The sequence below is a fragment of the Lindgomyces ingoldianus genome, assembly GCF_010093535.1.
Source record: "Lindgomyces ingoldianus strain ATCC 200398 unplaced genomic scaffold BDR25scaffold_16, whole genome shotgun sequence".
Taxonomy (NCBI): Eukaryota; Fungi; Ascomycota; class Dothideomycetes; order Pleosporales; family Lindgomycetaceae; genus Lindgomyces; species Lindgomyces ingoldianus.
This window is the reverse complement of record NW_022985177.1, coordinates 1-12,843: the sequence shown is the minus strand read 5'-3', so window position 1 is coordinate 12,843 and position 12,843 is coordinate 1. Positions and strand designations below refer to the sequence as shown.

Here is a 12,843-nt window from a genome sequence, read left to right as displayed (position 1 = left end):
TTCTGCAAAACCACCTTGCATAGGCCACTACCATAAGCGCGCAAGCAAATGTGGGATACTTGACGAAGGGGTAAGACGGACATGATTAAACGCGGCAACTTAGACTTTCCGTCATTATTACATAAGTAGAAGAGTGCTCCAGGACTCCTCCGAATATCCATCTGCACATCTAACCCATGCTCCAGTTCAAGCCCCATCTCAACCTAACGCCGGAGGAAGCATGGGATATGCGCTTTAGTCCTTAGAGTTCACTCAATATACTCTCACGACCCAGGGATGACTGTTCGATGATCAAAATCCATGATTCATCCCAAGCGACCTCAATCACTCCTCAGCATACTCTCCACCAGATCACCCAGCGGGCCCCAGAAATCCTTGCTTCCGCTCGCCAGCCCATGCTCATCAATGAACAGAACATAGTGCTTGAAGCTCGTATTCAGATGCGGCTCGAGGCCCAGCTCAATAACGACGGGGTAGTGGTGGCAGTAGATGTGGGCGTAAACACGATAGAGGCGCTTAAACATATTGCGAAGCAGAGCGGGAAAGGTCTTGGGGAATGGGACGCCGATCCTGCTTGGGAACATCTGCTCGTTGTCTATGTTGCTCTGTACCCAGGCCATCAGGTGCTCGATGTATTCTGGTGCAGGCATTTTGGTGGGTTTCTTAAAGTTCTCAGTGTCTTGCCAGAGGTATTCAAACCTACATAGGGTCAGTGAGATGACATAGATTAAGGTTAAAGGTTTCCTACTCGTCTGTTGCCTTCATCTCGGGACAGCTCTGCGGAGAGCAGAATTCGGTGATGGAGCCGTAGAGGAGGTTTATTTGATTGTAGAAGTCGACGACTGAATAAGATAGGTTAGCGAATGCGCAGCAGCCGTGATTGTGCTATTCACTGTTGACCGCCAGCCACTCGTCCTTATCCTCTCCCTCTGGTAACTTCACCGCCTTCCTCAAACTTCCACTCCCCAGTGTCGCCTCCGCATATTGCTTAAGTTGCCAGCTGCTGGTCCCTCGATTGGCCTTCTGTGGTTTGAAAGGTGCTCGCGTGCGCGGATTGCTAGAGAACAAGGAAGAAAGTAAGCCTGTGCCTGCAAAATAGCCATTTTTGGGGCGTGATGGGAATGATAGCCCTGGATGAGGGCGATGGAGACAGTGCCATCTCCTCTCATGTCTTCGAACCTTCGCTAAGAGCTTCCGCCTCAGTATCTTGTTATCGCAGTGTGTGGTGAAGTCGTCTTGGTTGAAGGAAGGAGCTTGTAGTAGTAGTTGGGATATTCATGAGCAAGGGTCGTTCGCCGGCCTGCAAGTAAGGACGAGACGACACCGAGCCTACTTGCATTGTCCGCAACGCCTCCCCAGTCACCTAGAGCGCGCTCTTGTACGCCAACTGTGATATCGTAGGCGCTAAAGCTTCAGATCAGGCTACCCGCTTCCCAGCCTATATTTCCTTGTCGAATCCAAGCTCTGTGCGGTCAATTGTGTCCATCTTGAGACCCATGCAGCTCTAGCTCTAGGCGAAGGTGAAGATCAACTGGAGGGGCTCCGGTTTGGCTGGGAAGGCCGGGAAAAGAGGAAGGCAGAAGTGGAAACAAACATTGTGGTTATGAATCCTGACATCCTCCACAGCTTCTCCGCCTTGACTATATGGGTGGAGGGTGTGTCTGTGTCTATTCAAACAGTTAGCAGGGTGATTGAAGCCCCAAGACTAGAATGTAAAAACTTACGGACTACGCCGGTTGCCAAATGCTGATAACGGAAAAGAGCGACTGATTTGAAGCAAGAAAAAAGAGGCAAAAGAGTAAGATTGGCAGTCTTGGGTTGGTGATGCTGGTTCTGCGGTTGTTTGTTGGCCCCGCATAAACAAAGTCCCGCCACAGTATGACTAATCTCAAAGCCACCAATTCACGTGAGACCTACCCCTTGAGGCAGATAATTAACAAATTCCATGATCACGCACTAATATTCAGATAATTCTGAGGATATGAACCCCAGAACCCCAAGTTCCGCTGTTGCGCCACAAGATCTAATAGAAGGATTCTAATAAAAAACAGATATATAATTTTTTTAATGCTAATGACTTATTGTCCGTGCGTTCATTCTTCCCACACGGATTCGTAAATATCTAGCCTTTGTTCTAGCCTTGGTCTAGGTACTGCATTCGATTCTAGCTAGCCTACCACTCCAGTAAGAGGCTAGTCGAGACTAAATCAAGAGAGACTAGGCATAATACAATGATTAATCTATTCATGACTTGACTAGTACAAAGATAAAATTCATTCCTCCAGGCATGGTGCGAGAATGGTTGAGGTAAGCGTTTCGGGGAGTAATAGGACTTGTGATTCTGCCCCTAGGTCAATTCTGGGTCTATAAATTCTCGAGCCCCGTTTGATGCATGTCAACTTTTCTGGTGCGTGGAGCTTTTTGCAATGTTTGCTATCCCTTCTCCTCAATACCCCCCTATTAATCCCCTCAACAACGCTATGACAGGTCCTCCAACTTATTTGCCATCCAGTGGATTTTTGGTGAAATAGTTGTTATGGCCATTCAGATCACCACTAGGCTTCGGATCGAATGCTCCATCAATTGACGTCTCGAACTCTCCGCAGTCGACATCGGCCGAATCGTTGCTCTTTATCCGCTCAAGTTGATCGCTGACATAGTGTGCAACATGTTTATCGACCTCGGCCTTTCGTTTGATGGAATCAGCGTCGAGGAATCCAATAGAACTCTTGCGGTTGATAGGGGAGGCAGTATCTTCGTCGCCATTAGTTGAGGTTTCCCAGTCGCTGCGGTGGCCAATGGATCTGCTTGTTGAAGATCGACGAAGGTGATGTGGCTTCCTGGGTTTTCCAGTGCTAGTGAAGATGTCGTCGAAGTAGTGGGCAGCCGCGGTGGTTGGCGTACGTGGTGTTTGTGGGAGTCGACAAGTCATGCTAGCACTTTATGAGTACTTTACAACTGAATGGCAGGATTCGACTTACCCTGTGTCATGGATCATCTTAGCAATCAAGCCAGTCCACCCACATTGATGAGTTGCTCCCAACCCACGGCCAGTATCTCCATCGAAAAATTCATGGTACCACATGTAGTCCTTCCAGTGCACATCAAAATCCAGCATTTCATTTCCGTCATTGATAGCTCTTCGTCCATCGTCGCCTCGGGCGAAAAGGTGCTGAAGACGATGTTGGACTTCTTCGGCAACGTGTCCGAGATGCATGTAGTCGCCTGAGCCAGTGGGACATTCTACTTGGAACTTGTTGCCGTAGTATAGGAAGAATCGCTGGAGAGACTCGATGAGAAGGAAATTGACAGCGAGCCAAATTGGCCCACGCCAGTTGCTGTTGCCGCCGAAAAGCCCACTGTCAGAGTCCCCGGGAATATAACTGACTTGAAAGCGCTGGCCATTAACATCCATAGAGTATGGGTTGCTTTTGTGGTATTTCGACAGAGATCGGATTCCGTGGTCAGCCAGGAATTCTGATTCGTCTAGCATCCTGCAGAGGATCCGTCTCAAGCGGTCCTCACTAACTAGAGATAAGAGAACACGATCGTCTTTGCCGCGTTTCTTCATCGAAGCCATATTCCGTTTGGCGACGTCGCTGCGGTTGGCGGTGAACCAATCTAATCTCTTTTTGAAGTCGGGAAATCGGTTGATGACTTCGGGCTCTAATGTCAAAGTCGCATAGAGAGGGATGAGGCCGACGAGGGATCGAACTGGCATTTGGTGACTCCATGGTCCCCCCCAGGAGATGGCATCATAGTAGAATCCATCCTCTTCGTTCCAAAGTGGTTTCTCTTCTCCGTCCATCCGGAACTGCATTGCGTCACTGATGAGGATGAAGTGCTCAAAAAACTTTGACGCCATGTCTTCATATATACGGCGACGTTTGGCGAGTTCGAGACAGATATTAAGCATGTTAAGACAGTAGAAGCCCATCCAGCCGGTGCTGTCGGCCTGTTCAAGAACACCTCCCGTCGGCAAAGGCTCTGATCGATTGAAGACGCCAATATTGTCGAGGCCTAGGAACCCGCCTTCAAAGACATTGTGGCCATCCGCATCCTTTCGATTCACCCACCATGTGAAGTTGAGGAGCAGTTTTTGGAACACGCGCTCAAGGAAGTCAAAATCCTCACGACCGTACATCTTGCGCTCAATCTTGAAAACCCTGAAGAGTGACCAAGCATGGACTGGAGGGTTCACATCGCCAAAGTTCCATTCGTAAGCTGGAAGCTGGCCATTTGGATGCATGTACCATTCGCGAGTGAAGAGGTCTAGTTGTTTCTTGGCAAAATCAGGGTCGATCATGGCCAAAGGTATGCAATGAAAAGCGCTGTCCCACGCGGCGAAGAAGGGGTATTCCCAAGAATCAGGCATGGAGAGAATATCGTCTAGGTACATGTGTTTCCACTCCTTGTTCCGAACCTGCTTTCGGCTGGCTGGTGGAGGGGGCATGCCCGGATCGCCGTTTGCCCATTGGTTCCAGATGAAATGGTAGTATTGTTTGCACCACAACATTCCAGAGAAGGCTTGGCGTTGGATATTTCGGAGATCCTCAGCCATCGGAAGCGGGCTAATTCGCCAGTAGAACTCGTCGGCCTCGGCGCGTCGTTGCTCGATGATGTCGTCGAAAAGCTCTTCGTCGAGGTATCCTTCATACCTCCGTGAATACCTAAATCGCACGACGGCACACTCTCCAGGCTGAACGCCTTCATCTTCGTCAAAAGCGTACCAGGCCGCGCACTTGGTGCCGAACTCCCTCGGATTTACGGAATTCATTTGCTCGTCTACGATACGGCGGTGAATGCCATCTTTGACATACTGGTGTTTGTTCTCACCGCCCCAGATTGCCTTGTAATTCGTCTCGTTTTCTGTGAAAAGAAGTTTGGGCTGAACGTCCTCACCGCTCGAGCCAGTGCCTGGAGAGGGTGAGAGCTGAAAGTAGCGCTCTCCAAGCTTATAGTGCTTTGAATGTGCCGTAGTTGGACTAATTTTCCGTAATGAAGGCTTCTTCTTGAGATCTTCGTGGCCCCAGGCCCAGGTATTACGGAACCATACGTGAGGGACGATGTGCAGCGGCGCTGGCTCCGGGCCGCGGTTATATGCGGTAACACGAAACAAAAGCTCTTCCGCATCGTCAGCTTCCTTTGCAGTCTCAATGAAGATATCCCAGTATCGATCATCCTCGAAGACTCCAGTATCAATAAGGTTGTATTCCTTTTCCAGTCGGCTTCGATTAGCGTTCTCTTTAATGAGGTCCTCGTAGGGGAATTTGCGCTGCGGATACTTGTAGAGGTACTTCATGTAGGAATGCTGTGGGGGAAGTCAGCCAGGTAAGCACAGGGCTCTGCCAACGCTTACCGTAGGCGTGTTGTCCAGATGGAAGTGGCATTCTTTGATCGACTCTCCATGGTTGCCCTGAGGATTTGACAGGCCGAACAACCTCTCCTTCAGGAAATCGCTGCGAAGTTATAAGCAATGATGAGTTTTGGTAGGGGAATTCGTATCGGCGCACTCTTTCTCATTCCAGAAAGCAAAGGCAATGTTCTGGAGGCCATGCGAGTCGGAAACGCCCGCAATGCCATCTTCGCCCCACCGGAAGGCGCGCGTTCGGGCCATGTCATGTGTAAAGTCTCACCTTCTATTAGTCAAGGCTAATTGTATTCAAGAAGGCACTTACGGCTCCATGCATCTCCATCGTGGCTGCGATAGTCAGCAGAGTTAACACACAGATTGTGGTTGACTTACGAGTAGTCTTCGCGAACTACCCAGGCGTTAGATTACATCGAGCGATGCAGAGCAACGGGAACTAACCAGTTGCCCACTGCCTCTCGGCAACGTAGGGTCCCCATCGCTTCCAGTAAGCAGTGCGCTCTCGGTCTTGCTTGAGGCGCTTTTCCTCTTCGCAGAGGTACTCTTGATTCTCAATGAGAACCATGTCGAACGCTCAGCCGCCGGAATATACAGTCAACAAAGAGCGGTCGAGTTTGGTCTGAAAGTTGGCGAAGCGGTGTTGAGGTGAAGAAACAGGTAAATGACAGTCAAAGGTAATCAGACAGCCAAGAAGGGAAAGGCAGAATGAATGGATAAGCTTAGGGATGTCGACTGATTGTTTCTGGTGGTGAGAGGCACGAATTGGAATGATTGGAATGAGAGGAAGACGGGGGAGCGAGGCAAGCAGCGGGAAGTTCTGATGGCGGCGCGCAGCTTGGCTGTGATGCATGCAGGAACTCACGATGGATGTCATACGGTCCGTGCTTGCCTTATCGGTGCTCTCAACCGATCAGACCTTGATCGGTGCGTTACTCGCCCAGTTTCAACTCTCACCCCCGGCCCGATTGCGGCTGCGCCTTGGCAGACCGCCAACCAGCGTCGAGCAAAACGTCTTGGGTCGCAATAGAGAATTTTTCACTCGCTAAACTCAACAAAATTTCTAGAGCTTGATAGGTGCATCAGTCTCGAGCCAGGACGCCTTGGTATTTGGTGAGAGCTCTACTTGAAATTTGCTAGCTTCTCTTTCCGCAGCTAGTTGCCAGCACACCCCGATCTCTACTCACATGTAACGGTTCATACCATGGCATCGGCGATCTCAGCCGCAAAAATGAAACACTGGGTTGAAGGGACTCTTTCCTGGGAAGGGTAGTGTATTCTGGCACTTCTGACGGAGGGCTGGATCAGGACATAAGCCTACATTCTCTCTAAACACACTCTCCTATCCGCACAACAAGTCTCCAGTCTAAATCTCGCACAATCTCTTTCCACTCCTGTTAATTCCCCCGTTTGTGCCAGCAGAGCTCTCCCATCACGGAAGGGCGTTCTCACAAATACGCATATAATCGAAATGGGAAAGTTTGAATTGCGGTACGTAGCCGAAAGCCCATTAATTCCTCCCCCTCCACATTCTCAACAGTCCCTCTGTCAGGGCTTCGTATAGTTATACGCCAAAGGGCAGGTAAATCCGAATAGAAGCTAAACTTGTCCCTCCCATTGAGTTCATTTTACACCGCCACATCTTGATACATGAGCTTCCCATTATCCTACCCTCACTTGTACACCTCGTCCCACCAGTCCGTCGTCCCCGAGACTACCCTAGCCTTATACGAATCCGGATCTTTGTTGAGATGAGCGTGCACGCACTCGCTGTCTCCGTCCATCTGGGCGTTGAGCTTGCCGTTCCACTTTGGGGTCGCCCAGGTGACTTTTAGGTCCCTGATCCCTTACCATTAGCTGCGACCCCAGCGTAAGGGCTTTTGACCAGTGCATTCTTGGGCTCCGTGTAGGTATATTCTGATGCTCAAGTATGACAAGTTGTAGGTAGGGGGGCATTAGCATTTCATCAGTTACATCGTATGGTTTTCCTTTCGGCTTTGACTGGCCGCCAGGAAGCTGAGAAGAGGAAGGATGATGAAATATTTGAAAGCCATGATAATAGCTTTGGCCACACCGATGGATGCGCAGGTATGTGAACAAGCTTCTCGCGTATATTGACGGTTCAAACAACCTTCCCGGTGTCAGAGAAGAATATGGACCCAGACGAATGGAGTGGCAGTGAATATCAACTAGCGTCTACGTACCGGGGAGTTCACGTTTTATCTGGTTGAGCAGTTTGGACCAGGCCTTCCAGGCCGCGTGGTTTTGATGTAAGTCAGTGGACGGCTGAAGCACAATCTGATACCTTTCTCTTAGAAAAGGTGACCCTATTTACTCTTTCAAGCATATTGGTCTTATATTTCATAAGCTTATCCTTCCACCGCAGTGCAACATGAAGGTGCGGACGGCTGCACTACTCCATTCGGCACCTATTTCGGCGCCTTCTCTCACCACTCCCCTGTCTTCGAATTCCCCGATGGGCGACGATACGTTTGCTGTTGACTAGACATAGGTGCCCCAGCAGGTGGCAAATTTCTGTCAGTACGTAGTGAATCCATTTAGAAATGTTCTTTGCCCATCATCAAAGCGAACTTCGAGAATCTTTTCAATGACCCCACCATGTCCCACAAAACTCCTGCGAACAACCCGCTTTTTTTTGGGTACTAGTGCTCCCCTACCCCTGAGTGATTCCTGCTTGAGGTGTTAAAATAGCTCGGGAGCTGACTGATTGGCTGCATCCTTGGTGGTAAATATGGCGTGGACGCTGGAATCCAGTTCCGGAATGAGCTCTGGCCTCGACCCGCCACGAGAATCTCCCCTCAAGTATGGGTCTGGAGCGATTTTAAAGACGGTATATGTGGACCTCGGTCCACTGTGGCCGCACCGTGTAGGAAGGAAGCAATAGCAAGGTTCTGTTCACAACAGATCTGAAGCTCCATTGTGTTTCCATCAGGCAACGGAACACGCAAAGGTTCGTCACCTCCAAAGTAGGAGCTTTTGAGGAGATCTTCAATCGGCCCTTTCCTAGGCTCACTTTCTTCTTTAGCCAGCCGGTTGCGGATCTGCGCAATGATCGTGTCGAGGGGACAAAACGGCCCTGAGATCGGTGCATACTTAATATGAGGCAGGCGAACCGAGGACGAAGGTTTCTTGTGCTTCTTTCTGGGGGCCAGCAAGAATGACTTGGGTCATATATACAGGGGAAGGATAGCGGAAAAGGATTTGCCGGTAAGATGGGGCTTGTTTGATGGTGTGGTCCGCGGAGAGGGGAGGAGGGAAGAGACAGATTACACAGCACATCCACGCCGGGCAGTGCATTGGGTATTGGAAGACGGCAGAAAGAGCACCACGCATTACCACAGGCAATAGCAAGTAGCAAGAACGCCTAAGTATAGTAGAGGAAAAGGAATATTGAATGACTCGTGCCTGATTTGAAGGGGTGACTTTATGATATCCTAGTCCGGAATCTAGCGCACTACCATTCCGCCAATGGGCTATTCTTGAATTGAGATTAGATGTATATTGTTTAAATGAAGTAGGTCAATTAAAGTGTTACAGATCTGGTTTCTCCATTCTCCTGATTCTCCCTCTTCCTGGGACTCTCATCTTGGTAATTTTCTCGAACATGGCTTAGGTAACGGGGAAAATCACCGTGAAAACGACTGGCAGCGAGGGCAATGATCAGAGCCTTAATTCTGACGGCTGAGTATATCATATGACGAGATCTATCGTTCCTCATCGCCCTTCCACCTGGACGGGCTCTGTTCAGAACATTGAAAAAGTAGACGTTTAACCAGAGCAGCTATTGGAAGGCTTTATTAGACTTAGGCGATTAAGCAACCATGCGATGGTGATGTTTATACTCCCTGTTCATGGAGTAGGCTTTTGTAGATAAATTAAATAGGGTATTTTAGTTGCCTTCGATCTGTAGTGAGTTCAGTCTACCTTTTGTAGTATTAGCAGGGGATGTAAAAGAATCTGTTTATTATCCGCCGGCGCTCAATATCTCGACATCTAGTAACAAGCTACTATACGGCAATTCAATCCATACCGCTTCAACCGGTTGGTCAGGTGAACAACACGCCCGTAGAGACTCAGTCAAAGACTCAAGGCAGAGATTGGAGGACCTTGGCCAGGAGACGGCGGGCAGAGGATTGCTGACGAAGGGAGAGTGAATGATCGCTTCATTGCCTAAGGGGGAGTGCCAGAATGTATAGTTAATGATCAAGCTTATCACATGCTAAATGCTAAACGTATGAATGTAGAAAAACTAGATAGCTGAGGGCTATGACCCTATCCCTACATTCCAACAGAAACATGATTTGCTGCCGTAGAGTTGACTCCAGGATTGAGCATCAATACAGTAAGGACCATTGCACCGACAAAATGCCCCACGGCGTGTATGAACCGTTCATGCTGAAATAAAGCCTAGAGTGAGTATTGAAGAGTAGACGTAGGAATGATGGAAGCTTACGTGCTGGCGAGAAGCCGAAAACCCGACAGTTACATGGATTTCGCATGCCCAGTTAACTCAGCTAGCCTGATAACGCTTCAGATCTAACAGAAATGTTGGCAGACAAGGGGCGAAGGGACGCGACTGAATGAAGATCTCGGCCCGCGATTCGGCGAGCCCTTGTGCGCCAAGCCTCTACAGCTGATTAGTCCTAATGTCGTCACAGAAGCTCCAACAACCTTCATGCTTCAGCGTAGACCTTGCCATTCCTATGCACTTCTTTTTGCTTCATGATTTACTGGACTGAATCCCTACTCCATGGCGTCGATGATTCTGCCGCGATCTGTCCCACGCAGCCTGTCGAGAGCCGCTCCCTCTGTCCGTTCACAAGTTTCCAAGGCTGCCACGAGATGCATGCATCAGAACTCCCCGATCACAGCTTCTCCTCTTCGACGTCGGCCAAATACGCAGCAATGGAGTCTTAGACTGCCAGCCCCGGTGGTTTCCCTAGGGCGTCGGACCATGTTCATTCAGACTGAGTCAACGCCAAATCCTGATGTGAGCTTGCAGCGCATTGTCGCAAAGACCATCAACGCTGACTTTGGAAGGCCCTCAAATTCAATCCGAACCAGCGAGTTATGCCAGAATCAATATCGTCCCCATTCCTCGAATATCTCACACCTCGGTCAACCTTGGCCCCGCCTCATCCTTCCCCGCTCGCGGCGAAACTCTTGAACATCGATGGAGTCACATCTGTATTCTTTGGCACAGACTACATTACCGTCACGAAAGACAGCGCCACGCCATGGGCACATGTTAAACCGGAAGTCTTTGCCATCATAAACGAGTTTATGCTCTCTGGGCAGACCATCGTTAACACTGTAGAGGATACGGCTGGAGAGAGCGGCCAGGAAGGAACCGAAATGGATAGCTTGGCGTACGACGAGAACGACAGTGAAGTGGTTGGCATGATCAAAGAGCTGTTGGACACGAGAATTCGTCCAGCAATCCAAGAAGATGGCGGTGACATTGAGTTCCGAGGGTTCCACGAAGGGCAAGTTCTGCTCAAGTTACGCGGGGCATGTCGGACATGTGACTCGAGTACGGTAACACTCAAAAATGGCATCGAGAGTATGCTTATGTGAGTCAAATCCCCCCCAAAATGACGACATTCCTGTACCTAACGATACTTACAGGCATTATATCGAGGAAGTTCAGGGCGTTCAGCAGGTTATGGACCAAGAGGAAGAAATCGCCATTAAGGAGTTCGCCAAGTTCGAAGAGAAACTGAGGCAACAAAAAGGTCCCAATGCCGCTCCTTCAACAGTCGGCAAAGGCAGCTTAGACACTGTGGAGGGATAGCTCAGGGCACTCTATAAAATAAAGGCTTTCTCTTTCAACATACGATCGCGATGTTTGGTGTTGGGTGCTGGTGCTATCCACGCTAGCGGCACAACCGAACTTTCCAACATCTTGCTCTCCATCTACCACCAATTTTTCACCACTCCTCTCAAGTGGGCCTCTTGACACCTCGTCCCGTTGATTCATACATCAAGCAAACCAACATCCATGAAAACACATGCATTATACCGTGTGGGTGTAAATCGGATAACAAGGATGTTACGTGGGCCAGTAATTCACTTTTTCTCAATATTTCCTGAATACTATGGGTTAGTAAGTTTTACTCTATTCCGGCCATATTCCGTGGCTTATGACGACTTAGACAGACTATTGGATTACTACCCCTCCGAAGGACGAGGAAAACCCACTCCTAGTTTGATCTGTGATAACAGCAGCTAGCTATACTGGATAATTGTTTAAGAATTAAAGCATGCCATTTTGACGGGAGATTCCATAGAGAATCACAAATATGTTTATATATATTCACTTCGCCCCACCTAAAGCCCTGCAAGTGTTCTTGCTCGATATAAATGCGCCACAGCCAAGTTCAAAGTTTCGTGTTCGATCGATCATTGATCAGAACCTCACCATTTTTTATCAGAAGGTGTCCCGGTGTCTAAGTGGAGCGATAGCTATGCTCAGTCCTTATCATGCGGAGACAGTTATAAGAGGTGTATTTACATTTATAACACACACTCTTTTATAAACCTTAATATAGATAAACTCTATTAACGTACCTCACAGGTGTGCCGGCCACTCTGCCAAGTGTAACGATGTGCTCGAATCGTTCCATCTCGGGTTTCCCGAAGGTTCCTCGTATCTGCCACGACCCTGACCTGGCCCCTCTGTACCCTATTCTCCTAAGTATTTAGTCGCACCTCCCCCCTTAGCTAGCTTGGTAGTTTTCTAATATCCTCCTGTACAAGGCCTATAGGTGTCAATGGAATTCCCAGGTTTCTGAGTCCCCACGCACTGCCATATGCCTCTGAGTGTAACGATTCGCTTGAATCGTTCCATTCAAAGTTACCTGGCGAACCTTATATCCAAAGGTTCCTCGTATCTGCTCCGACCCGGCCCTGTCCACTGCTATACCCCTATTCCCCCAAGTATTTAGTTGCACCTCTCCCCTTAGTTAGCTTAGTAGTTTTCTAATATCCTTTTGTACAAGGCCTAGGTGTTAATAGCATTCCTAGGTTTCTAAGTCCCCACGCACTCCCATATGCCTCTGAGTGGATTCATACCGCATTCGGACCCATTGTCTTGCCTGTGCCGTTACACTAAGTGGATTCACACCGCATTCAAACCTGTTGTCTTGCCTGCGCCGTTACAATTACTATATCCTGTAGTTCTTTGCACAGAGAGGGAATGCAGGATAGGGGGGTAACGAGAGTAAACCTTAGGGTCGGAGGCAGAGGTACGGAGGCCGAGGAGCCTATATACCCCGTGCCAAGCCTAGGTACTCAGGGGTTGGATAGCTGTAACATAACCGTGACAATCTCCTAGTAACTGCTATCTAAATTTAGGCAGGAAGAAACCTATTAGATTCTATCTCTACATTAGGTTTTCTCTAGCTAATTAATGCAGCTTCTAGAATGCAAAAGTATACTTTAATCCTTAGTTT

The 12,843-nt window shown here is 48.9% G+C and overlaps 3 protein-coding genes across 3 annotated transcripts; 1 reads left to right on the top strand and 2 right to left on the bottom strand.

Annotated features, from left to right (window-relative positions):
* Window positions 1–87: 87 nt before the first annotated feature.
* BDR25DRAFT_334226 (maintenance of ploidy protein MOB2) lies at window positions 88–1,824 on the bottom strand. The gene is made up of 5 exons (XM_033692914.1): window positions 1,725–1,824; window positions 1,595–1,667; window positions 894–1,057; window positions 749–842; window positions 88–699 (listed from the first exon to the last, which is right to left on the bottom strand). The coding sequence occupies exons 2-5, from the start codon at window positions 1,615–1,617 to the stop codon at window positions 321–323; spliced, it is 660 nt and encodes a 219-aa protein (XP_033547390.1). The 5' UTR covers window positions 1,618–1,667; window positions 1,725–1,824; the 3' UTR covers window positions 88–320.
* A 360-nt stretch (window positions 1,825–2,184) lies between these two features.
* BDR25DRAFT_342878 (uncharacterized protein) lies at window positions 2,185–6,189 on the bottom strand. The gene is made up of 7 exons (XM_033693772.1): window positions 5,813–6,189; window positions 5,747–5,762; window positions 5,679–5,701; window positions 5,514–5,631; window positions 5,360–5,459; window positions 2,982–5,311; window positions 2,185–2,933 (listed from the first exon to the last, which is right to left on the bottom strand). The coding sequence occupies exons 1-7, from the start codon at window positions 5,934–5,936 to the stop codon at window positions 2,498–2,500; spliced, it is 3,147 nt and encodes a 1,048-aa protein (XP_033547389.1). The 5' UTR covers window positions 5,937–6,189; the 3' UTR covers window positions 2,185–2,497.
* Window positions 6,190–10,060: 3,871 nt separating this feature from the next.
* BDR25DRAFT_261559 (HIRA-interacting protein 5) lies at window positions 10,061–11,644 on the top strand. Its single transcript, XM_033686707.1, has 4 exons — window positions 10,061–10,379; window positions 10,430–10,962; window positions 11,018–11,495; window positions 11,545–11,644. The coding sequence occupies exons 1-3, from the start codon at window positions 10,140–10,142 to the stop codon at window positions 11,181–11,183; spliced, it is 939 nt and encodes a 312-aa protein (XP_033547388.1). The 5' UTR covers window positions 10,061–10,139; the 3' UTR covers window positions 11,184–11,495; window positions 11,545–11,644.
* Window positions 11,645–12,843: the final 1,199 nt, after the last annotated feature.